This window comes from Podarcis bocagei (assembly GCF_964188305.1).
Source record: "Podarcis bocagei genome assembly, chromosome: 5".
Taxonomy (NCBI): domain Eukaryota; kingdom Metazoa; phylum Chordata; class Lepidosauria; order Squamata; family Lacertidae; genus Podarcis; species Podarcis bocagei.
In genome coordinates this window covers 94865104-94889250 of record NC_138129.1, presented here as the reverse complement: position 1 = coordinate 94889250, position 24147 = coordinate 94865104, and the positions used below count along the sequence as shown (strand labels likewise).

Genomic DNA, 24147 nt, shown 5'->3' with positions numbered 1-24147 from the left:
CCACCTTCGTCATTGGACTAAGTGTTGAGCATGCTACTTTATGGAAGTGAGTCATGGGCAACTTATGCCCTCCAGGAGCGATGCCTCAATGCCTTCCACGTGCACTGTGTCAGGGAGATATGGGGCATCACATGGCAGGGCAGAATCTCAAACAATGATGTGCTCTCCCAAGCAGGGGCGTCTTACCCATAGAGACTAGTGGCGCAGGGTGCCAGGGCAACAAGTTCTGGAGGGTGCCAGGCAGAGGCTGGAAGCGGCCCCTCCCAGTATCAGTTTGCTGCCCTCGCCCGCCTCCACCATGCACCGCAAAGCAGCACCATACCCAGAGCCTCCGTCTGCCATGGCCACCGTGGCACAAAGTGCCCAGCTGAGCCAGAAGGCACCGCATCCAGCCTCTGCCTCTTCCCCGCCGGAGGAGCCGTCCTCCAGCCACTGCCCGCCTCCTCCAGCCCCACCGGCAGCGCTGTCCTCCCTAGAAAACTCTGTAAAACAAGGGGTGGGAGCCCCTGGAAGGAGGCTTTGCACCATGGCGCCAGATATGCTTAAGACAGCCCTGCTCCCAAGCCCAGATCCACAGCATGTTTGCATTCCTGTCTCAGTGACATCTACACTGGCTTGGTTATGTCTACAGAATGGGAGATGTCAGGCCTTTCTGCCAGGTGAAGGGTTGCAGTCCTGTAGACATGCAAGTTTTTTTGTGGTGTCCACAAAATGCCGGCCCATCACACACACACACACACACACACACACACACACACACACACACACACACACCAATTTAGTCTGGGTTTTCTCTTTCTGGGGAAGATCAGAAAACTTAAGACCTGTTGCAGACAACCTGTTTGCAGATTAAGCACCCTCTCTGAGGCTTAAGTTTTGTTCTTCACAACCTTTTCATGGTACCCCATCGTTCATTGTTCAAGCTGAAGTTTTATGGGGTCAGCTTTCCTTTTCTCAGACTCAATGAATAGGGAAAGCATGAAAACCTTAAGGTGGAGGGCTAGAATGGTGTGGGAGTATATTTTCCTTTCTGACTCGAGGGCTTTTGCCATTCATTCCACCAGCACGGACCAGCCAGGCGTTTCCTTCTCACCCCTGCTGGATTTCATTCTGTCCCATCAGGATCTGAGCGCCACCTTTCAGCTCTCAGACTTTGCCCCAAGGCTCTATATAGGCCTGGTAGCCCTGACTTTTGGACCCCACTCTGCTTCCTTGAATGGCATCGGAAAACTGCCAACTCTCTCATTCCCACCTCCACCCCCCGTGCCTTTGCTTTAAGGCTGTAGTTACCATTCAAGGGAAGAGGTGAGATTTTCAGAATTAGAGACAGTGGTTGGTGACATTAGAACCAATTAAGCAAAGCACATCTTCTTAGAGCTCTGGGCATCTTTGACTTAATTAGACCCCCAGGTCAGCAAGCACTGAAGCTTGTGCCCAGTTGAGATCAATGGAACTCTGTTTGTGCCTAAGTAGGGCACATGCACTGCTCATTTGCACACCAACTGTGCTGTGGCATCAGAGGGAAGCTATCAGTGCTGATGATGACTACCAGTGTCTTAAAAAAAGAACATCTGGATCTACCTTCACCCCAGATTCAACCATCCCCACCAACATTTCACAGAAGGAAAGGGAGACACATTGATGACCAGAAAATTTCTTCTTCTTCTTCTTCTTCTTCTTCTTCTTCTTCTTCTTCTTCTTCTTCTTCTCCTTCTTCGATCACTCGTAGCCAAGTAAGATTGTCTTCCATAAACATGGTTTTAACAGTGAGTCTGTAAGTGACTGTGAAGGTCCATTCTGGATCCACACGTCCTTCCACAGTGGGGACATTTGTTCCTGGGTGGGAGTTGATCACGGTGTGGATTTGCCAAGCGTGCCTTCCTCTTAGCACTCCTGTTCTCACACCCAAGACCACACTGTTACCGTGCTACAACTCCCAACAGCCTCTGCCAGGCCAAAACATCTGCAGGGGGTGTATGTCAGGCTGGCAGAGACTGCCCTAAGTTGTGCATTTCTGAAAGGATTCTGAGTAAATAATTTCCTCTCTTAAATTTAAGAATTACAGAATGTTGAATCTCACAGGGGATCTGGTTATGCTTAATTATAGAGCAGGCTGAGTTACAGCTAGCTCACATACAGTCAGCAAGATTTACTCTGGCCTCTTGCAGATGACCTGTTTATTGAGCATTCATCCGGATAGCGTTCGTAAGTATGGAAGGTGCTTCACATACATTATCCTTTTGTAATCGTCTGACAGGCCAGCAAAGGAAGTCAGTATTATTATCCCAATATTGCTGAGAGAGAGTCGCATGTGCACAACCACTTTTTTGAGTTCATGATTACATAGGCGAGACTTGATCCAGGGATTTGTTGAGTCATAGCTCAGTTCATCAGCACTGCATTGCACCAGCTCAAATTCAAGATTCAAACTCATATTCTGAACTTGAAATGTTACCTCCAAAACATGAGTCCTTTTTAGTGCCGTCCGATATGTCATATTGGAAGTAGGTCCCATTGAGTTCCATAGGCTTTATTCCCAACAGGATTTGTAGGCTTCAAACACGACTGCTCATAAGCTTCCAGCTGCCAAATACACTCTACAGTGGTACCTCAGGTTTCATACGCTTCAGGTTACAAACTCCGCTAACCCAGAAACTCAGGTTAAGAACTTTGCTTCAGGATGAGAACAGAAATTGGGCGCCGGCAGTGCGGCAGCAGCGGGAGGCCCCATTAGCTAAAGTGGTGCTTCAGGTTAAGAACAGTTTCAGGTTAAGAACGGACCTCCGGAACAAATTAAGTACTTAACCTGAGGTACCACTGTACACCATCTTTCCAGTGTTGTCAGATGACGTTGCAGGCCAACTCTCAAATACTTTTAGCTGTTAATACTATTGCTTATCAGCTATCAGATAGTGACATAAAATACAATGGGATGTGAAATACAGGTATCAAATACGCTGGAAGCGGCTATCAAATATGAGTATTCAGAGAACAACTGGAGAATATTTTAGAGATGAACCAAAGATTCTTTAGAGCAACATTTTTCTGAATTCATTAGGTGGAGATGAAAGAGGGAAGTGAAAACTGCTGTCTAGTTGGGGAGGAACTCTTAGCATTTTGGAGCAAAGGGCTCGCTGGGAGTGGCGGCTGTGTTTTTCTCTCTTAAAAGTTGATCTACCATAGCAAACAGTGCCAGAGTTCCAAATCCTGTGAGTCACCACGTCCCCCTGTGCTGCCTGTTCAAATGATGGCTGCCGCATCAAGTAGGGACATTCTAGGATGGCGGAAAAGAAAGGTGGGGATCTCAGGTCACCTGGTACTCAATCTCAGAAGTAAAAGGCAAATTCTGTGATCCATGACAGGATAACTACTGATGATAATAACCACTAATAGCCCACAGTTAGGTGCGCCAGTTCCCCTGAAAACAATGGCTTAAGTGCCACTAACTCGACATAGAACCAGGCCGCCAATCTTGGCTGTGTGCCTATCTGACACAGGCTCTCTCTATAATCCGGTGTGTCATATAATTAAAGATTGTGGGAGGTAGGAACGAGAGCCAAAGAGGCTCTTGAATACAAAAATCCGATTTGGAAGCTATTTGGACTGACGCCAGAGGTGGCAAATATCCAGTTCCCCTCCCTGCGCAGCCTGATCCTGGTGTTTCCCTTCCCTTCATTCTCATTTGTTTGTTACTCAGGTGGTGGGTTCATTTGTGTTTTGTTTTGTTTTTGAAAATCCGAACGTGGAAATGATTCGTTGGGAAATGGAGAAATCCTAACTGGCTGGTATAGGCGTGGATATGAGAGTTTTAGGAGCTGTCAAGCACCGGAAGAATCATTATGGGACGGAACATCTCAGGATATGGGTCATGTGTTATGATGACTGGATGTTCCCATTTGATGTTTGGGAAAAACCTAACCACTCCCCACACATGGAAATCTCCCAAGTCAAACATGTTTTCTTTTGAAGCGGAGGAATCTTCCAAATGACTTGGGTTGAAGATATCTTAAGAAACAACTTCCTCCCATAATTATCTCTTGAGATCCATTGAAGTTGTTTTCTTAGGCTTCGTTTTGCTGAGATGGTAAATCATGTCCTCCCTTAAAGAGGGCACATGTTGTGGTGAGACCTGGAGACTGACCTCCTGTGTTGCGGGTGGGTTGGATTGGTCAGCCACAACACCCGATTGGTAGGTCCCTCGTTGTTGGGTTCAATCTGGCCAATGGGACGCAGTCCAAACCATTTAAGGGACCTATTTATGCCCATGCACATGACCCAGAGCTTCCTCTTTCGGCTTGTGCATTCGGAACACCCGCCCACCTCTCCCTACTTTTAGGGCATTGTGTGATTGACCTTGCTATGCCGTCGTGTGTCGTTGGGACAGGGGCATGGCAGGAATTTCCCCACTTGGCTGATTGGCTGTTGCCTTTTGCGTTCCGCCTGTCACGTAGCAAATCGTCACAACTTGTAAGGCTGTGGATAGGCACTGGTTCGGGTGATAGGGATGGGTGAATGCACTTGTCGTCCCTATGTGAAGGGTATTTCATTAAAGGAATCCAGGGACTCAACTGGTTTGGTCAACCCCCGAGAAGGGGTTGTGCCCATGCCTGAGTCCAGGGGGACATCTGGGTGGTGAACATAGTCTGTTCCCAGCTTTTCGCCTACCCAGGTGTTCACCCTTGGATGACCTATGCTGGTGCCCTGGGTCAGCGCTGCCTGCAAGCGTGCAGGTTTCTTATTCCTTACCAGTTTCATACTCCATCAATCCATCTTTGAAAGAGGACTTCTTCTGGGTCTGCATCCACATGGATTGCTTCTCTATAATCTTTTCCCCAGCCCACTCCTCTCCATATTTTGTGACATGCATAATCCACCCACCACAAAGAGTCACACTTTATTGTATTAATCATCATCAGCTTTTATCTGCTCTTAGCTCAATTGTATCCTATTCTGTAGCTGGATTGTGAACAAAATCACTTCTGACATTGTTTCGAAATTATCCTTCTTAGCTGTATTTTTAAGTGTGGCTCAAAAGACAGGTTCCAAGGCCGGGCCTTTAATTGGTTTCTAGTTAAATGGGAAAGGACTGTGTGGGGCAGGCTTCAGATTTGAACCTTTTCCCAAGGACTATGGACCATCTATGCTGACAACAAAACAATTGTTTCTCAGCCAGCTACATCTACATATTTTTTCAAGTGAAAGTGTATTGGCCTTCCTGACTTTCTATACATGGAAATGCCTGAGACATTTCTCAGGTCCTGTGCTCTCAGTTTCTGTTCTACATTACAAGCATCAGTCTGCTGTATGGTTTCGCTCTCCAAAACCAAACCAAACATTTTGTAATACAGTGGTGCCCCGCAAGACGAATGCCTCGCAAGACGGAAAACTCGCTAGACGAAAGAGTTTTCCGTTTTGGAGGTGCTTCGCAAAACGAATTTCCTATGGGCTTGCTTCGCAAGACGACAATGTCTTGTGAGTTCCCGCTGGTTTTTCCCCCTCCCCCCTTTTTCTAAGCCGCTAAGCCGCTTATCAGCTGATCCGGTCAGCAGATAAGCCGCTCTAAGCCGCTCAAAGCCGCTAATAGTGCTAATCCGCTAATCCGTTAATGGGCTTGCTTCGCAAGAAGAAAAAACCGCTAGACGAAGAGAATCACAGAACGGATTCTTTTCGTCTTGCGAGGCACCACTGTAAAGTTGCTTTTGTTATACATCCTGTGCATCCTTCTCTTCATGATACTCTCATAGAAGTATACATAAACTGGCCACCTTTCTTTCTGGAAAAAAGGCACCCATAGGACCCCTATCTGGAATGTGTGGCCTGTTGAGAGGAGTTCTGTGCTGCTCCTTGCCCACCTCCCTTACCCACTGGGTTGGCAACGGTACAGGACAAATCCCCCTGCAAGTTATTTAGCTCCTGGCCAAGGACGCGGCTTTCTGCGTGTTAAGGAAATGTAGGGTTGCCATACATCCAGAAATTCCTCAATATCCTCAATGTGGGATCCTAATGCCCATCTGGGGGTATTTTACATTTTAAAGCAAATTTCTTGGATTTGGGATTTAAATTTGTGTGTGTGTGCATTTAGACAGCTCTGGTTCAGGCTCTGGCATGGGCAACCCGGGCTCTGGCTCTGGCATGGGCGGTTTGGGCTCAGCGTCGGCAGAGGGGCTATTGGGTGATTGCTCAACAAGTTTTTGTGCCTGGATTTTCCCCTCTTGCCACATGGCATCCCTAGGAAATGTCTTTACGCACGCTTTAAGTATCTGTGGTCTTTCCAAGGGGCAACCTTGGCTTAGTGTGAACTCATGAGCTCCTGGAAATGGGCTCGCGGGCACTTCGCTCTTTCCTGAGCCTTTTCGGTACTGCGTTGTAGCTTAGCACCTAGGCCAAACCCAGCTTTGCAGTTCAGCTCTCCCAAGCTAACCAAGAGGCAAAAACCAAGAGCAAACCTTGGTTAGAGCTCATGGTTAGTCTGGAGAGGGCTAAACCAGGAGCCCATATTCAGCCAACTTTTTAAGTCAAACCTTGGTTTAGCATGGTGCAACAGCCAAAGGGACTGGTGAGGAGCAAACCGGGTGTGAGCCTGGCTGCTCATCTGTTTGTGCTAAACCATGCCTTGGTTTAGTGTGCCGGGTGAACCAGGAATATGCAAATGTACCATTTGCATTATAGTTCTGAACATCAAGGAAAAGGGATTACAACTTAGTAAATTTATTTTCATGGCAGAAATATTTGTGGTAGAAAGTACAGATAAAGTTGCCAACAGGTGGCAAGTGGCTTCAGGGACATCATTTAGGGAGGGATGTAGGGTAAGCTTACCAGACGTCCCCGTTTCCCGGGGACAGTCCCCGGATTTACAAATCAGCCCCCTGACAAAATCCATCTATTTTATAAGAAGTTGAAAAGTGTCCCCGGATTTATTGGAAAAAATCTGGTAACCTTAATGTAGGGCAGTTGTTTCCACCTGGATGCTTCAGACCATGTACAATTGATTTTTGTGAGTATCACATTTGTGTCTGGTTGTTGTGAAATAGCCACAAGAATGCTTTAAAAAATACACTTGTTTTGCCGTTTCATTTTGAGCAGCCGTGTTAATTTGTGGTTATTGATATTATCAGTTTCATACTTTCAAGCATATCTTTATGACCATGAAGGTTAGAAACTTGCTGAACAAATTTTTGGAAGCTGTATTTGCGAGTCAAATGCCACAGTTCATGGCTGTCTGGGACTCCCACAGACTTGCGTGGCGAGTTCCCGCCTCCCCCTTGGAAATAAAGACACAGGACACCAGTATTTTAGGTTAATGGGCGAAAATAGGCCACAACTTTATTGATTACAGGAATTTGAGCGGTATTGGCTTAGGCATTGGTCCTATCGACTAACCGGCTTCAGCCCAATTGCTTGAAGACCGGCATGGATTAACCACCAGTAGGGGGAGTCCTGCTGAGGCACGTCAACTAGGAGCTCCCCCCGGGTCAACGCTTGGGGTGTGCCTTAGGCCCACACCTCCATAGGCTTTGCACAGGGCAACGCCCCCCCCAGAATCCTTTACCGGACTACCCTTCGCTTTGGGGAAGGTGATGGTGCTTCCTTCCCCTCCTCATTTGCATAACAATACCCCTACCAATGCCTAACCGCCAATACCGAGGAAGTTGTGATGATTTGCTATGAGGTAGGCGAAAAACCAAGTGGAAAAAATTTCTACCAGGCCCCTTAACGGCGACCAACCAAGGTCCATAGCAATGTCAGAGAGCCAAACCTAAAGGGTGGAAGGGTGGGAAACCGGAGCAGCTGGGGTGCTGGAGCGGTGAAAGAGGGAAATCCTCGGTCGCGCCAGCCCTAAATAGCACGGGCTATGGCTCATGGGCCAGCCGATTGGCTGGCAAGGGAGATGACACGTCCGAGGTTTCCCCGATCTCGCAGGGGCTGCAAGCCAGCCCCCGCGCACATGGGGGGAGGGCATGAAGCCCGCAACCCCACCTCCTCTCCAGCTCGGAAGTGGCTTTAGAGCACACTGCACAAACACACACACACACAGCCCTGCTTGTATGGAGCTTTTGGCAAGCGTTTTCAGCAAAGGCCAACCGACAAGAACCTCAGCCACAGTCAACTTTCTGGTTAACCTGATGATGGATGGACTAACTATACCTTTCCATTTGCCCCTTTCAAATTTGTCATAATAAACAGGAGGAGAAGAGGGGGAACAAATCTGTTGCCACAGCTTCTTCGGTTGTGAAAGAGTTTCTCCTGTCTGGGTATCCAAGGAAACGGAACTCTTGTTTCTGAACGGAGCCAGATTTTTATCCAACTGTATACTGCGGAGAGGGAAATAATAATAAGAAGAAATAAAGGTGGTTAATTGCCCAGCAAGGGAGACATAGCCAAGAGCTGTGCTGGCCTGTAATTAGGTGAATTAGTAGAACAATGACCCAATTTTCTCTGGTTTCTGGACGGCTGCGCAAAACTCAGAAAGGCTGCTTCCTATCTCTGCCTGACTCTGCTGGTGTCTGCGGTCCTCTCTTTTTGAATCTGGCAGATGTGACCTCCCTACATTTCTCATAAGCACCCTGTTTGGCATAATGTCACCATGTCATATGATGACACCTGGAAGCCTACATTGCATCCGTGGTCTAGAAGGTCTTCTAGGGCAGGAAAATCTGCAGCTCTTGGTCAACTGCATTGCACTCTGGGTGTATCCAGACCAGTCAGTATTTTGTGGGGGAAATTCAAGCTCGTACTAGAATTTTAGGTAAAGGTAAAGGGACCCCTGACCATTAGGTCCAGTCACGGATGACTCTGGGGTTGCAGCGCTCATCTTGCTTTACTAGTACCGGGTCATGTGGCCAGCATGACTAAGCCATTTCTGGCGAACCAGAGCAGCGCATGGAAATGCCGTTTATCTTCCTGTCGGAGCAGTACCTATTTATCTACTTGCACTTTGATGTGCTTTCGAACTGCTAGGTTGGCAGGAACTAGAATTTTAGGTTTGTTCAATTAAAGGAAATCAACACGCTCTGCTGCCCCTGCACAATAAATCCACTTATTTAAATAGCAGATTATTATTATTATTATTATTATTATTATTATTATTATTATTATTATTATTATTATTATTATTATTGCAGTTTGGAAAGTGATGAGAAAATGCATTGAAAAGTGTGGGGTGAATGATTAGTGGGAAGAATCGTGAGCACCCTGCAAGCAAGTCAGGATGAATGCTCATTGTCATATATCTAAGCAAATCAGAAGAAGATGTTCAATAAAGACAGAAAGTAGTCTAAATTCCGTGTAAGCTTTGTGCAAGCCAACTGAGATAATGCTGACTTCTAAGGTTGTCCAGAGGAGCTGCCTCTGTAGGTAGTCCTGCCTTTATAAAGCGTTCAGAAGCTTCTGCTGGTGCAGAACATCAGCAAAAGACTGCATACACATCCCTCCAGAAGATCTTATGCAAGTGATCCAGCATTCATGCTATCTCTCTGTTGTCTTGGAGGCAGTACCAGATTTACATATAAGCTAAACAATCTATAGCTTAGGGCCCCACTTTCTTGGGAGCCCCCCAAAAAATTAAAGGAAAAAACACGCTGGATGTACATTTCCAAAATATAAGATAAAAAACAAATAAAATAAAACCGACATATAGCAACAGTGTTTTGTGTTGTGTAGGCTCCTATGATGTAAGTAATGGGCCCTGCCTGCTGGCCTGATCCCTAAAATATCACTGGTTTGCTCATTTCTATATACAGTGACACCTTGGTTCTCAAAATTAATCTGTTCTGGAAGTCTGTTCCAAAACCAAAGCGTTCCAAAACCAAGGCACACTTTCCCATAGAAAGTAATGCAAAACGGATTAATCCCTTCCAGACTTTTAAAAACAACCCCCAAAACATTGTATTTCACTATTAATATCCTTCTTCTTAATTGTATTTCAGTTCAACAATTACTTTGATAGAATACATATTTTGTTATGTGCAGATGGCTTTAGATACCTATTAGGTCCATAAATTACCATGTAGCATATATTCAACACAAAAAGCAGTGACAATTTGTTGTTGGCAAAGGACAGCTGGGCATATAAAGGGCCCCATTACCTTCAGTTGTTTAGGGCCTCATCAAACCTAAATCTGGCCCTGCTTGGAGGCACAGTTCAAGATGCTTGAGTCCTGACACTCAGACACATTTAGGGTTCAATACAAAGTTGTGGTGTCAGGGAACTGCCATCGGCTCAGGGGGGAGAGGGGAAAAGCCGGATGGATTACAGAGAGCCCCCAAAGATCGTGGAAAGCAGCTCCTCCTCAGCAGAGGAGAGTAACCACGCCTCCAGTGGAGAGGAGCTTCAGGGCTCGGAGGAGGCGAGGCGGTGCCAGGACACCTTGCCTGGGCAAAGCGGGGAGGAGAGAGGGTCCTCCGTTACCCACGCCCTCCTTGCGCAGTAAGCTTTCACGCCGAGAGGGGAGGCGCAGACTGGGCGTCAAGAAACTACTTTGCTGGGGAAGGTTTAAGGACGCCCACTCACGGATTCTGCCAGTGAATGAGCAAGACACGGGAGAGTGGCGCTCTGGACAGATAAAGTTTATTTTGGCATCAGAAGCAAGGCTTCACAGCCGAGCAGGGAGGTGTTTGCCTGCTTGCTCTCGAGCAACCCCTTGGAACCCTAACAGGTGGCTTTAGAGGTGAAATGAAAAATGATATATGCTCTTGTTCCCATGTCATCCCGTACCCTGTGTGTGTGTGTGTGTGTGTGTGGGTGGGTGTTTACACCGTACCCTGTTTCTACAGATTGAGGTTGAATCCTGACAAGACAGAAGTACAGTTTTGGGGGGACAGGGGGCGGGTGGGTGTGGAGGACTCCCTGGTCCTGAATGGGGTAACTGTGCCCCTGAAGGACCAGGTGCGCAGCCTGGGAGTCATTTTGGACTCCCAGCTGTCCATGGAGATGCAGGTTAATTTTGTGTCCAGGGCAGCTGCCTACCAGCTCCACCTGGTACGCAGGCTAAGACCCTACTTGCCCGCGGACTGTCTCACCAGAGTGGTGCATGCTCTAGTTATCTCCCGCTTGGACTACTGCAACGCGCTCTATGTGGGGCTTCCTTTGAAGGTGACCCGGAAACTGCAATTAATCCAGAATGTGGCCGCTAGACTGGTGACTGGGAGTGGCCGCCGAGACCACATAACAGCGGTCTTAAAAGACCTACATTGGCTCCCAGGACGTTTCCGAGCACAATTCAAAGTGTTGGGTGCTGAATTTTAAAGCCCTAAACGGCCTCGGCCCTGTATACCTGAAGGAGCATCTCCACCCCCATCGTTCTACCCGGACAATGAGGTCCAGTGCCGAGGGCCTTCTGGTGGTTCCCTCATTGTGAGAAGTGAGGTTACAGGGAACCAGGCAGAGGGCCTTCTTGGTAGTGGTGCCCACCCTGTGGAACACCCTCCCTACAAATGTGAAGGAAATAAGCAGCTGTCCTATCTTTAAAAGACATCTGAAGGCAGCCCTGTTCAGGGAAGTTTTTAATATTTAACGCTGTACTGTTTTTAACACTTGATTGGGAGCCGCCCAGAGTGGCTGGGGAATAATAAAGTATTATTATTATTATTATTATTATTATTATTATTATTATTATTATTATTATTATTACTGGCCTTTTTTTCTGTGGCTTATCTTCACGGCTCCCCTCCTCTGAATGAGCTTCAGTCTCTGGGACCTGTTTGCCAACCTGGCAGAGTATGGTCCTCATCACAGCTGTTGTGACTTCTGCCCACTTCCCTTTTGCTAAACTCCTCCTGGCGGATCACTGCAGCTTGTTTACTGGCTTGCGACGTTGATGTCTTAAAGGAGCATGCACCTTCTGATTTGAAGAATATTAATCTTGAGAAGTTGTCACTTGTTACCTGGGGAGAGACTTCTGCCTTCCCGGGGCTGTCTCCACGTAGGATTGATTGTGCCCTGCGGGAAGATTAAATTGATGCCATAAAGAAAAGTAGCAATTTTGAAGAGCAACGTCTCGACTGGTTTGGGAGCCTAGGATATAATTACACAGGACGGCAAATGGACTGGCACAGCTCTGTAGTGGCTTGGTGGTGGAAGGCTACTGTAATTGAGTATACCTGGTCCACAGAATTGGGTTTCTTACTCTTGTTCCACTTGGTGTCGCCTGCACATTGCTTCTGCTCTCCCCTGAATACTCTGATCTTTGAAGCAGAGGATCTGTATGTTGAATGGTCTCTGTAAAATGTGAAGGTTCATTATTGTTTCACAAGTTAGAATCATAGAATCATAGAATCATAGAGTTGGAAGAGACCACAAGGGCCATCGAGTCCAACCCCCTGCCAAGCAGGAAACACCATCAGAGCACTCCTGACATATGGTTGTTAAGCCTCTGCTTAAAGACCTCCAAAGTAGGAGACTCCACCACACTCCTTGGCAGAAAATTCCACTGTCAAACAGCTCTTACTGTCAGGAAGTTCTTCCTAATGTTTAGGTGGAATCTTCTTTCTTGTTGTTTGGATCCATTGCTCCCTGTCCGCTTCTCTGGAGCAGCAGAAAACAACCTTTCTCCCTCCTCTATGTGACATCCTTTTATATATTTGAACATGGCTATCATATCACCCCTTAACCTCCTCTTCTCCAGGCTAAACATGCCCAGCTCCCTTAGCCGTTCCTCATAAGGCATCGTTTCCAGGTCTTTGACCATTTTGGTTGCCCTCCTCTGGACACGTTCCAGTTTGTCAGTGTCCTTCTTGAATTGTGGTGCCCAGAACTGTACACAGTGTATGTCTTTAAGTTGTGTATGTCTTTAAGGGCCAGGGCAAATGACGAGACCCAGTCTTACAGCTGTGAAACATAGCAGGTGCTGCTAGGTTGTGTTAATTAAGCTGTGTCAGCATTTGGGCATAGTATATAAGGAGCAGCACCTAGCTCCTTCATTACCCGGGGGGTGGGGTGGGGTGGGGTTGGGTCATGTTTGTTGTTGTTATCTTTAGTGTAAAAGGAGTTTTTGTTTTGTTATTAAAGCCTTGTTAAAGTTATTTTTGAGTTCCTTGTTATGCATGGTCTCCCCAGCAAGCTCTCTGCAGCGCTACTAAACTACAAATAGCCAACAGTTCAGTGCAGAGGAATGAGATACAGATGTTCTGGAGCAATTCCAGAAGCATGATTTGGCAAGGACCCGTTGCTTCAGCAGTTTTGCCATCCTCACTTCACATGATGCACTGAGGAGATCAGAAGCCATTTGAGAGATTCCACACACACACACACACACACACACACACACATCATTCCCAACAAGCATAACGTATTTTCTTACCTTATACAGTGTTTTGGACTTCCATCAACCGCATCTGAAGATTTTTCAATCTTTATCACTTAATCTACATTTCTTAATTTCCCTATTACTTTTAAATGTCCTTAACTAATAACTCTCTTCTTAGTCTTCTCCGCAATATTTCACATAATCCTCCTTACAAAGCTTCTTGCAGTCCTACTAGCGTAATCTGTTTATTACAATTGCTTTTCAGATAATTCAAATATTTACTCCAGTCCTCTGAGAATCTCTGGTCCCGCAGGTTTCGGATCCTTCCTGTCATCTTATCTAATTCTGCATAGTCCATTGATTTCGTCTGCCATTCTTCTTTCGTCGGTAATTCTTCTTGTTTCCATTTCTGTGCCAATAATATTCTTGCTGCCGTTGTTGCACAGAAAAACAATTTACTATCCTGTCTGTTAATATCCTCCCCTAGAATGACAGGTAAAAATGCTTCTGCATTTTTAAAATAAATGTATATTTCAACATCTTTTCCAGAGATTCCTCACGTTCTAGACCCCTCCTCTTTTGAGGTTAAAGGGGCCAGCTGAGGGTGCCTTACTTAAGAGTCCCCAAAATCGGATGCTACAGTTTCTTCTCCGCCACAGACAAAATGAGGGGCTGGGAGCTTCCCTAGGGCAGCTCTCTCAAAAGATTTTCCACCAAATAGTGTGGGTTTTTTTAAAAAGAAGATTTTTCAGGGGAAAAACATGCTTCCAAAACAAAATTAGCATTGTGGCAGTAGAATCATAGAATTGTAGAGTTGGAAGAGACCCTGAGGACCATGTAGTCCAGCTCCCTGCAATGTTGGGATCTCAACTAAAGCATCCATGACAGATGGCAATCCAACCCCTCCTTAAAATCCTCCAAGGAAGGTCCACCACCTTCCAAGGGAGTCTGTTCCACTGTCAAACAGCTCTTACTTGCCAGAAAATACTTCCTGACGTTTAGTTGGAATCTCCTTTCTTGTAGCTTGAAACCATTGATTCAGGTCCTACCCTCCAGAGCAGGAGAAAACAAGTGTGGTCCATGTTCCACGTGACATCCCTTGAGATAGTTGAAGATGGCTGTCACATCTCTCAGTTTCCTCTTATCTAGGCTAAGCCTACCCAGTTCCCTCATAAGGTTTGCTTTCCAAACCTTTGGTCACCCTTCTTTGTACAGGTTCCAGGACTCCAAGTGGGATCTGGCCAAGGCAGAACAGAGCAGTGCTTTTATTTCCCTTGATCTGGACACTATATGGAACACTAGTTTCTTTTAGGCGATTCTTGTTCATCAACATTGTATGACTCAAAAAGGGAGTCCAATTTTCCAGAGCCCTACAGCACAGTCCTATGCATATTTACTCAGAAATAAATCCTGCGATTTAGAAGGCCTTACTCAAATGTCTTACTCAGACATACTTTTCTTCCAACATGCTTGAGCTGTCTGCATAACATCTTTATAGCTTTTACAGAACTACAGTGTCTCGTCATATAATTGGCTACACACAAATTTGTTGCTATTAGCAAATGAATGAAAAGACTTTTTGCAAACACAACATTACATATCTTTCCAACCACCATTCAGCATTAATTTTTGGAATAAAATAGACTTTCTCCACATCATTTCCAATAAACCCCATTACCATTTTTTACATATATATCTAATTTACACTGGTTATATTCCATTTATTCAATAATCTTATCTTTAACTTCCCAGAGAGAAGCACTCTCAATAATGGAGCCCTCCTTCATTAGTTCTGTTTCTTAATCCTGCTCCCTTTTGATGTACTAAGAAACCCATAAACACCTGTACAGTTCTGGAATATATTCTAATTACAGCTCAATCCTACACATTGTCTACTCAGAGTAAGACCTGGTGGGTTCAGTGGGATTTATTCCCTATTAATAATAATGATTGATTGATTGATTGATTAAATCATTCACCCATAGATCTCAGGGCAGTTCACAAAAAGATAAAAAACACAAAATACATAATAAAAAACAATGACAATAACACTGTGCAGGGATTGTTGTGCATGTAAAGGTATGTTCATAATCGGGCCCCCACCTGCAGCCCAAACACAGGTGCAAAAAAGGACCCTCATCAAGTCCCTTTTTACCTTGTTAAAATGTGTGTAAACATGATGAACATTCTCATTCGCAGATTTTATGAGTTTTATTTGCTTAGCTTTACATGCAAGTTTGCATATGTTACAAATTCTCCCCGATCAATTACGTCTGAAAATGTGTCTAATCAGCAATCTGTTCTTGTATGCATTTTGCCCTTGATCTAAAATGAAGAATAAATATAAGACTAATAGATAAACGTTGACGCTGGAGAAATCCATCAGCAAAGCAATCAACAAGTATTCAACAAAGATTTCCATCTTCTCTGTATTATAAGCGAATTTTTGAATCAAATTTGGAGATCCTCTTTGGAGGGAACAATCAAAGGGAAGTGAAAGAAAAAAAGAAAGAAAGAAAGAAAGAAAGAAAGAAAGAGGCTCGTTAAGAGTTGCAAAATTTTCCAGGTGGCTTCTGCACATTCCTACCATCTGACAGCTGCTGAGTCCCCCTGCCCTGGTGCACATTAACTAAGAGGGGTAAAGGAATGGACACAACAACTGGCTGGGATTGAAAATGACCACAACTTTATGGATTTCAGATAATAATAATAATAATAATAATAATAATAATAATAATAATAATAATGATAATTTATTTCCCCAGCCACTCTGGGCGGCTTCCAACAAAGATTAAAAATACATTAAATTGTCACACATTAAAAACTTCCCTGAACAGGGCTGCCTTCAGATGTCTTCTAAATGTCAGTAGTTGTTTATTTCTTTGACATCTGATGGGAGGGCCTTCCACGGGGTGGGCGCCACTACCAAGAAGGCCCTCTGCTTGGTTCCCTGTAGCTTTGCTTCTCACAGTGAGGGAACCGCCAGAAGGCCCTTGGTGCTGGACATCAGTGTCCGGGCTGAACGATGGGGGTGGAGACGCTCCTTCAGGTGTATTGTAGGTATACTACTATGTAGGTAAACCTTGGCATAGGCATTGGCGTATATCACTTTCAGCCCCCCCCCCGAAGGGGGTCTGAGGCATGTCAGGGTCTATTCTGGGAATGTGGCCTGCTAGCCCTACGCAACTTGCTCTTAGAATAGAATCATAGAATCATAGAGTTGGAAGAGACCACAAGGGCCATCGAGTCCAACCCCCTGCCAAGCAGGAAACACCATCAGAGCACTCCTGACATATGGTTGTCAAGCCTCTGCTTAAAGACCTCCAAAGAAGGAGACGCCACCACACTCCTTGGCAGCAAATTCCACTGTCGAACAGCTCTTACTGTCAGGAAGTTCTTCCTAATGTTTAGGTGGAATCTTCTTTCTTGTAGTTTGGATCCATTGCTCCGTGTCCGCTTCTCTGGAGCAGCAGAAAACAACCTTTCTCCCTCCTCTATGTGACATCCTTTTATATATTTGAACATGGCTATCATATCACCCCTTAACCTCCTCTTCTCCAGGCTAAACATGCCCAGCTCCCTTAGCCGTTCCTCATAAGGCATCGTTTCCAGGCCTTTGATCATTTTGGTTGCCCTCCTCTGGACACATTCCAGTTTCTCTTCTGAAAGAGAATTCCCTCTAATGGGCTACCCTGTTATCACCACCACAGGGAAAGGGGGAAGGGGTGAGTCACCACTTCACCCACACCCTGACTGGATGAAAGACCATAGGATTCCGCCCAAGGCCTAAACCGCCAAGTTGTGACTAGTGGTATGGAGAAGGCAAAACCTGCAGTTTAGGGGAACTTCCTTCCCAGGGCTGAATACGGCAATATTCAGACAACCACAGCAGATCCCTGTAGGATGAAAAGGTTGGTTAATGCAATAATCAACTATTTGGTTAATGCAATAATTGGTTAATGCAATTAACCATTTGGTTAATGCAATAATCAACTATTAAGGAAGGGTGGGTTCTGGCTGGGCGACGCTCCCGGCCGACTGGACTGCAGGGTGAGCGTCGGCCAGGAATGAATAGTTGGTGAGTGGACCTGAGTGAAGCCAGCAACTCTCAGGTCTGCTCGCCAAAACTACGCCTCCTGGGACACCGCGAATTGGCCCATTTGAATGGACGGGTGTCAAGCGGCTGTCAGTGGCTCTCAGCTGGTTGCCAGGAACGTACAAAGACAAGGGAATGTTTCTTACTATCCTCTTTTTATTCAGTACAGTGGTACCTCTGGTTACGTACTTAATTCGTTCCGTAGGTCCGTTCTTAACCTGAAACTGTTCTTAACCTGAATTACCACTTTAGCTAATGGGGCCTCCAGCTGCTGCTGCTGCGCCGCTGCCTTGCGATTTCTGTTTTCATCCTGAAGCAAAGTTCTTAATCCGAGGTGCTATTTCTGGGTTAGCGGAGTCTGTAACCTGAAGTGTATGTAACCTGAAGCATATGTAACCCAAGGTACCACTGTACTTCTACAGAGAGGCTATAGAACCCAGCCTCTTGGATAATGGCATTGTCCTGAGTGAATCGCCACCCCACCTCGTCTCTCCCATTTCCTCATTTGCCATTCTCATCGTCTCTCCTACAGGTGCTGCTATGTGCCCTCTGTCTTTTAGCTCTTTGCTCTCCTACTTTTAAGGCTCGCCAGGTTCTGGGAGATGGAGGGTCTGGGATGCTTTCTAATAACAACGTGTCAGCCGGGTGTTGGCCCCGGTTCTCCCAGGATTTCCCAACTTCCCCCTCATCTGCCTCTGAGCTGCGACCTCCCTCAAACCCCTGTTGTACATCTAAACTGTCTTCCTCTTCCTCCTCACTGGAAGGGTCAGGATGGGGAGGTCGTTTCCACCATTCCTCCTCTGCCCGGTCCCTGACATTGGCTTTGGCGGGCAACCATGAGCCCCTGTGGCAGCCCAGGGCAGCCATAATGGCCACAAACAGGCAGCTGGAAAGGGACAAGGATGGTAAGCGGCCATTGCAATAAAATGCCTGCAAAGCCTAAGAGAGAAAGAGAAGATTATAATGCAGTCATTAAAGGTAAAGGGTAAAGGGACCCCTGAACGTTAGGTCCAGTCGTGGCCGACTCTGGGGTCGCAGCGCTCATCTCTCTTTATTGTTCAAGGGAGCCGGCGTACAGCTTCCGGGTCATGTGGCCAGCATGACTAAGCCACCTCTGGTGAACCAGAGCAACACACGGAAACGCCGTTTACCTTCCTGCCAGAGTGGTACCTATTTATCTACTTGCACTTTGACGTGCTTTCAAACTGCTAGGTTGGCAGGAGCAGGGACCGAGCAATGGGAGCTCACCCTGTTGCGGGGATTCGAACCGCCGACCTTCTGATCGGCAAGCCCTAGGCTCTGTGGTTTAACCCACAGCGCCACCTGCGTAATGCAGTCATTAGGTGTACTATATAAATAGGATTAGGGTTGACAATGTGTTATACATTCTGCGTTAGAGCAGCATAGGCAAAATAGCAAATCCCCAGCCCTAGGAAATTAAACAATATAAATGATATGTGTGTAGTAGAACTGAGCCACAATTTATTAAACAAACTTTTCTCAGATACCTTTTGCTATTTTTCTCGCCACAACCCAGCACCTGCCATTTTTCACCCACAATGCCCTAGAAGCAGTGCTTTTTTCCCTTGAGGTACGCTAATAATAATAATAATAATAATAATAATAATAATAATAATAATAATAATAATAATAATAATAATAATTTTATTATTTGTACCCCGCCCATCTGCCTGGGCTTCCCCAGCCACTCTGGGCGGCTTCCAAAAATATATATTAAAATACTCTAATACATCAAACATTAAAAGCTTCCCTAAACAGGGCTGCCTTCAGATGTCTTCTAAAAGTCTGGTAGTTGTTGTTCTATTTGACATCTGGTGGGAGGGAGTTCCACAGGGAGGGTGCCACTACCGAGAAGGCCCTCTGCCTGGTTCCCTGTAACTTGGCTTCTTGCAGTGAGGGAACCGCCAGAAGGCCCTCGGCGCTGGATCTCAGTGTCCGGGCTGAACGATGGGGGTGGAGACGCTCCTTCAGGTACACAGGACCGAGGCCGTTTAGGGCTTTAAAGGTCAGTACCAATACTTTGAACTGTGCTCGGAAACGTCCTGGGAGCCAATGTAAGTCTTTTAAGACCACTGTTATGTGGTCTTGGCGGCCGCTCCCAGTCACCAGTCTAGCTGCCGCATTCTGGATTAGTTGTAGTTTCTGGGTCACCTTCAAAGGTAGCCCCATGTAGAGCGCATTGCAGTAGTCCAAGCGGGAGATAACCAGAGCATGCATCACTCTGGCGAGGCAGTCCGCAGGCAGGTAGGGTCTCAGCCTGCGTACCAGGTGGAGCTGGTAAACAGCTGCCCTGGACACAGATTTGAACTGTGCCTCCATGGACAGCTGCGAGTCCAAAATGACTCCAATGCTGCGCACCTGGTGGCCTCACAATTGCACAGTTACCCCATTCAGGACCAGGGAATCTTCCACACCTGCCCGCCTCCTGTCCCCCAAGAACAGTACTTCTGTCTTGTCAGGATTCAACCTCAATCTGTTAGCCGCCATCCAACCACCAACCGCCTCCAGGCACTCACACAGGACCTTCACCGCCTTCACTGATTCTGATTTGAAAGAGAGGTAGAGCTGGGTGTCATCTGCATACTGATGAACACCCAGTCCAAACCCCCTGATGATCTCTCCCAGTGGCTGCATATCGATGTTGAAAAGCATGGGGGAGAGGACAGAACCCTGAGGCACCCCACAAGTGAGAGCCCAGGGGTCTGAACACTCATCCCCCACCACCACTTTCTGAACACGGCCCAGGAGAAAGGAGCGGAACCACTGTATAACAGTGCCCCCAGCTCACAGCCCCTCTAGACGGTCCAGAAGGATGTTATGGTCGATGGTATCAAACGCCACTGAGAGATCCAGCAGAACTAGGAAACAGCTCTCACCTTTGTCCCTAGCCCGCCAGAGATCATCCCCTAAACATTTTGTGAATCTAAGTTTGGCGTCCTCAAGGGGCAGTATTTCAGTATGAGTAGGAAAATGAGAGTACCCCTAAACATATTTTTTTTAGAAAAAAAAAATACCGTCCAGAAGGATGCTGGGTCAAAGGCCCTGGGGAGGATGGAATGGGGAGTTTGTCTATAACAACACAGTTACTGCTACTGTCGCTTCCAGAACAGGAAGGGAGGAAAGGAACAGAATGGAAAAATGAAAGAAGATGGCACTTTTGCCACTGCTAATGAGCCCCACCCCTGAGAAACTATGGGGTGATTTCTCCCTCCCTAGAGAAATTGTGTTAATTTCTCTGCCCACAAACAAGATGGGGATTATTTTTTTTAAGCTATTTGCGCACGGCTGCCTGTACCTTATGACCTGCCCCAGAAACTCTATTGAGATGCCTGCCTGATAAAGGAAGTGAGAGTAGCAAGGACACAGACGCAAGGGCCTTTTCAGTGGTGGTCCCACAATTGTGGGATGTGATTCTCTGGGCATCAGAACAGCTCCATCACTTTCAGGTTTGAAACTAACCTTAGAGTCCCCTATCTTAGAGACCTGCCACTTTGTTGCAAACTTCAGCAGCTAATTAGTTGTGAATGCCAAACCAATATCTCTGGCTGGTTTTGACAATTTTATATTTGTCAAAACTTGGTTTCGGCAGTGTTTTGAAATATTTTGAGGCTTTTGGAGTGTTCTAATAAGGTGCTAAATTGTGTTTCATTCTATGACACGTGGCTCGCAAATTGCTCTGGGTTTGTTTCGTTTTCTTGAAAAGGAGGATGAGACTTTATAAAACAAACTACATAAAACAAAACTCTAGGGCTCATAGTTTCCCAGCAGTTGTCCCCCTCACCCCCTCCTTTTGTTAAAATACTGAATTGAAAGTTGTACTTCCCACGACTGCTTTTCAGGTTTTTTGGGTTTTTTTAAGAGTGCAAAGAATGTGGTGTGCATTTGACCCTACATTTTAACAGTTGGGGAGACAGCAGAGGGAGTATACAGAGAGAAGGGGAAGAGAGGGGCCAGCCTGAAATATCTTTTTTTTAAAAAAATCATCATTATGATCAGATGCAGTCACAATTGGTACTTAAGCTCTGCCTTGGCTTGGGATGAAGACAGGTAATGCCAGAGGCTTCGCAGAACAGCCCTGTTTCTCTCTTTTCCTGGAGAGAGCTCTGAGGCCGGGGGGGGGGGGTCACACCGTCTATGCCCCCCACCCCAGCCTCATCTCCCAGTTCAAGCCCTCCCTCGTGCAGAGGAAATGGTCGAGCCCGTGAGCGCTGGTACGAATGTAAGGCTGGCTGGATGAGGCTGAGCTGGAAAATGTGAGTCTCGGCACCAGTGCACATCTTTTAATTGCTGCTCAGCTTAAGGATGCTAAGTTTAGACTGAGAAATGGCTGTTGACTCACAGCGGAGGGTAAGGTGCACCAGTTCCGGCTGTCAGGTGCCTGGTGTGCGGAACGCCTCCTCCTGCAAGCAGGCAGGCAGGCAGGCATATGTGCCTTGCCCGAGATCTATGTTTAGTAACTTTTCTTCTTGTTTGTCTCCAGCATCCTCGCCACAGCAGGGACCCATTTCAACACCCATGTGGACCTGAGGACGCTGCGGGCAGTGCGAGTGCTCAGACCCTTGAAGCTTGTCTCAGGCATTCCTAGTAAGCATCCCCATCCCTCCCTCCCTCCTTCCTCCTCCTTCCCCGCTGAGCAGCATTGGTGTTTACAGCGTGAATCCTTCATATCCCGCTGTGCTGTTCGCAGGAGCACTTTACGCAGCCAGGGGGAATTGCTGCAGGAGATGCCGTGCAAGAAAGTCCCGGGTTCACACTTTCTGGGATGTTGCATAGGGGGCGATTGCTAACAACTGAGTTGCCAGGTCTCATGAACCTGAGGCCCTGGGAGGATCCTGGTCGTCAGGAGCTTGGTGGATGCAGGACATGCTGCCTGGAGGGCCAGAAAAAAAATACACCGTATTTTTCGCTCTATAGGACGCACCGGACTATAGGAGGGGGAGAACAGGGGAAAAAAATTTCGCCCCCTCTCTGCTCAGAGCCCCTTCAGCGAAGCGGCAGGAGAAACGGAGCCCTTCCATTTTTCCTCCCGCTTCGCTAAAGGGGCGCTGCGCAGAGAGGGAAAACTGTGCAGCGCCTCTCCAGCGAAGCGAAGCCTGGAGAGCAAGAGGGATTGGTGTGCACTGACTCCTCTCGCTCTACAGGCTTCAGGCGGCTATCCGCAAGCCTTCGGAGCGCAGCAGGAGTTCCTGCCACACTCTGAAGGCTTGCAGATGGCTGCCTGAAGCCCCTGGAGCACAGCGGTCATTCCCTGCGCTCCAGGGGCTTCAGGCGGCTTCAGCGAAAGCAACGCGAAGCCTCCGGAGTGCGGGGGGAGCTCTCCCTCTGCGCTTCGGAGGCTTTGCATTGCTATCGCTGAAGCCAAGGAGCCTGCATCCACTCCATAGGACGCACACACATTTCCCCTTCATTTTTGGAGGGGGAGGGGGAGGGGAAAACGTGCGTCCTGTAGAGCGAAAAATACAGTAATCCTGGCTGAAGATTAAGTGGGCTCCCACACTGGCTATGCCAACTAGTTCAGGGATGAAGTCTGAGAGACATGGGGGTGGAGCATACAGCAAACACACTTTATCAGGCCTGGCTCTGGAGATACCATGGTGAGAATGCTATTTATCATTTGTCCGGAGTGTGCACGTCATCACCTGATGAGTCCGGTGGTGTGCATTATCCTGTCAGGCGGCAAGAACTTCACCACGCCTTGATCCACTTGATCAGAAATCTTGCAAAGCAGGGGAGTGCCACGTCATAGTGGTCAAGACATTGCTACCAGCTCCAGTGGGCTGGGGGAAGTGAATACATGGTGGAGGCAGTTGCAGAAGCCAGCAAGTGAATGAGCAGGTTGGTGTTGTTTGCTGAACTCTCCATCTTCTGCTTAAAAAACACTTCTTGGTTGGGCTGAGGACAGTGGCGTAGTGTGGGTTGTCAGCACCCGGGGCAAGGCAAGTAATTTGTGCCCCCTAACCTGTGGATTTGCGCCCCCTAACCTGTGGATTTGCGCCCCCTAACCCTAACCCCAGATGTTGCGCCCGGTGCGGCCGGCTCCCCCTGCACCCCCCACGCTACGCCACTGGCTGAGGAGCCAGGTCAGAGTTTTCATGGGCGTGCTTCGAATTCCATAATTTATAAAACCACCGCTGAGTCAGCAGTCTGCAAGACAACCTGAGGACTGTGACGCTGCCTGGCTTGTTTGCACAAGCATCTTTCTCTTGTGCAAATACCTTTGTTGCATGGCACATCCATTGCCTCCTGCATCCCATAAGATGCTCTTAAGGGTGGCTCTGGTGGACAGCCCTTCCTTTTGCTAATGACTGTCCCATTTCTACCAATTCTGTGATGTGCTGCCAGACCTGCACCTACTCTACTTTGCTTCCCTCCGACTTTAGCATTGTAGTAGCCAGCTTTCCAGATAAGATTTTTTGTAACTGTTCAGTCTTTGGGCTTATCCACACTACCTTTCCCACTGCTTTTTCTGGGCATGGTCTGCACTTTAAAGCTCTGTTCCCTGAGCACACTTTATTTTTGCTCTGGAGCTTTTCCAGCAAAAAAACACTCTTTAAAGCTGAAATGAAGCAAATGGCAATACGCAGAAAACTTGAATTTGGGGAAAGCTCTGGGCAAAAGACATGGAGTTTTAAAGCATGGAACTATGCCTGGAAAGTGCAGGGCAAAGGGGAAGTATAGATAAGCCTTATATTGACTTCTTCATATTGTAATGGCCCTTTCTCCTTCTCCTCCTCCTCCTCCTCCTTCTCCTCCTCCTTCTCCTCCTCCTCCTTCTCCTTCTCCTCC

At 47.0% G+C, this 24147-nt stretch overlaps 1 protein-coding gene across 1 annotated transcript in view; it reads left to right on the top strand.

The window, feature by feature from the left end:
- The window catches only part of CACNA1E (calcium voltage-gated channel subunit alpha1 E), a 497143-nt gene that overhangs the window by 229479 nt on the left and 243517 nt on the right, over positions 1–24147 (top strand). The window contains 1 exon segment of the mRNA XM_081194559.1: positions 21842–21945. Coding sequence (XP_081050685.1) covers positions 21842–21945 — 104 coding nt within the window.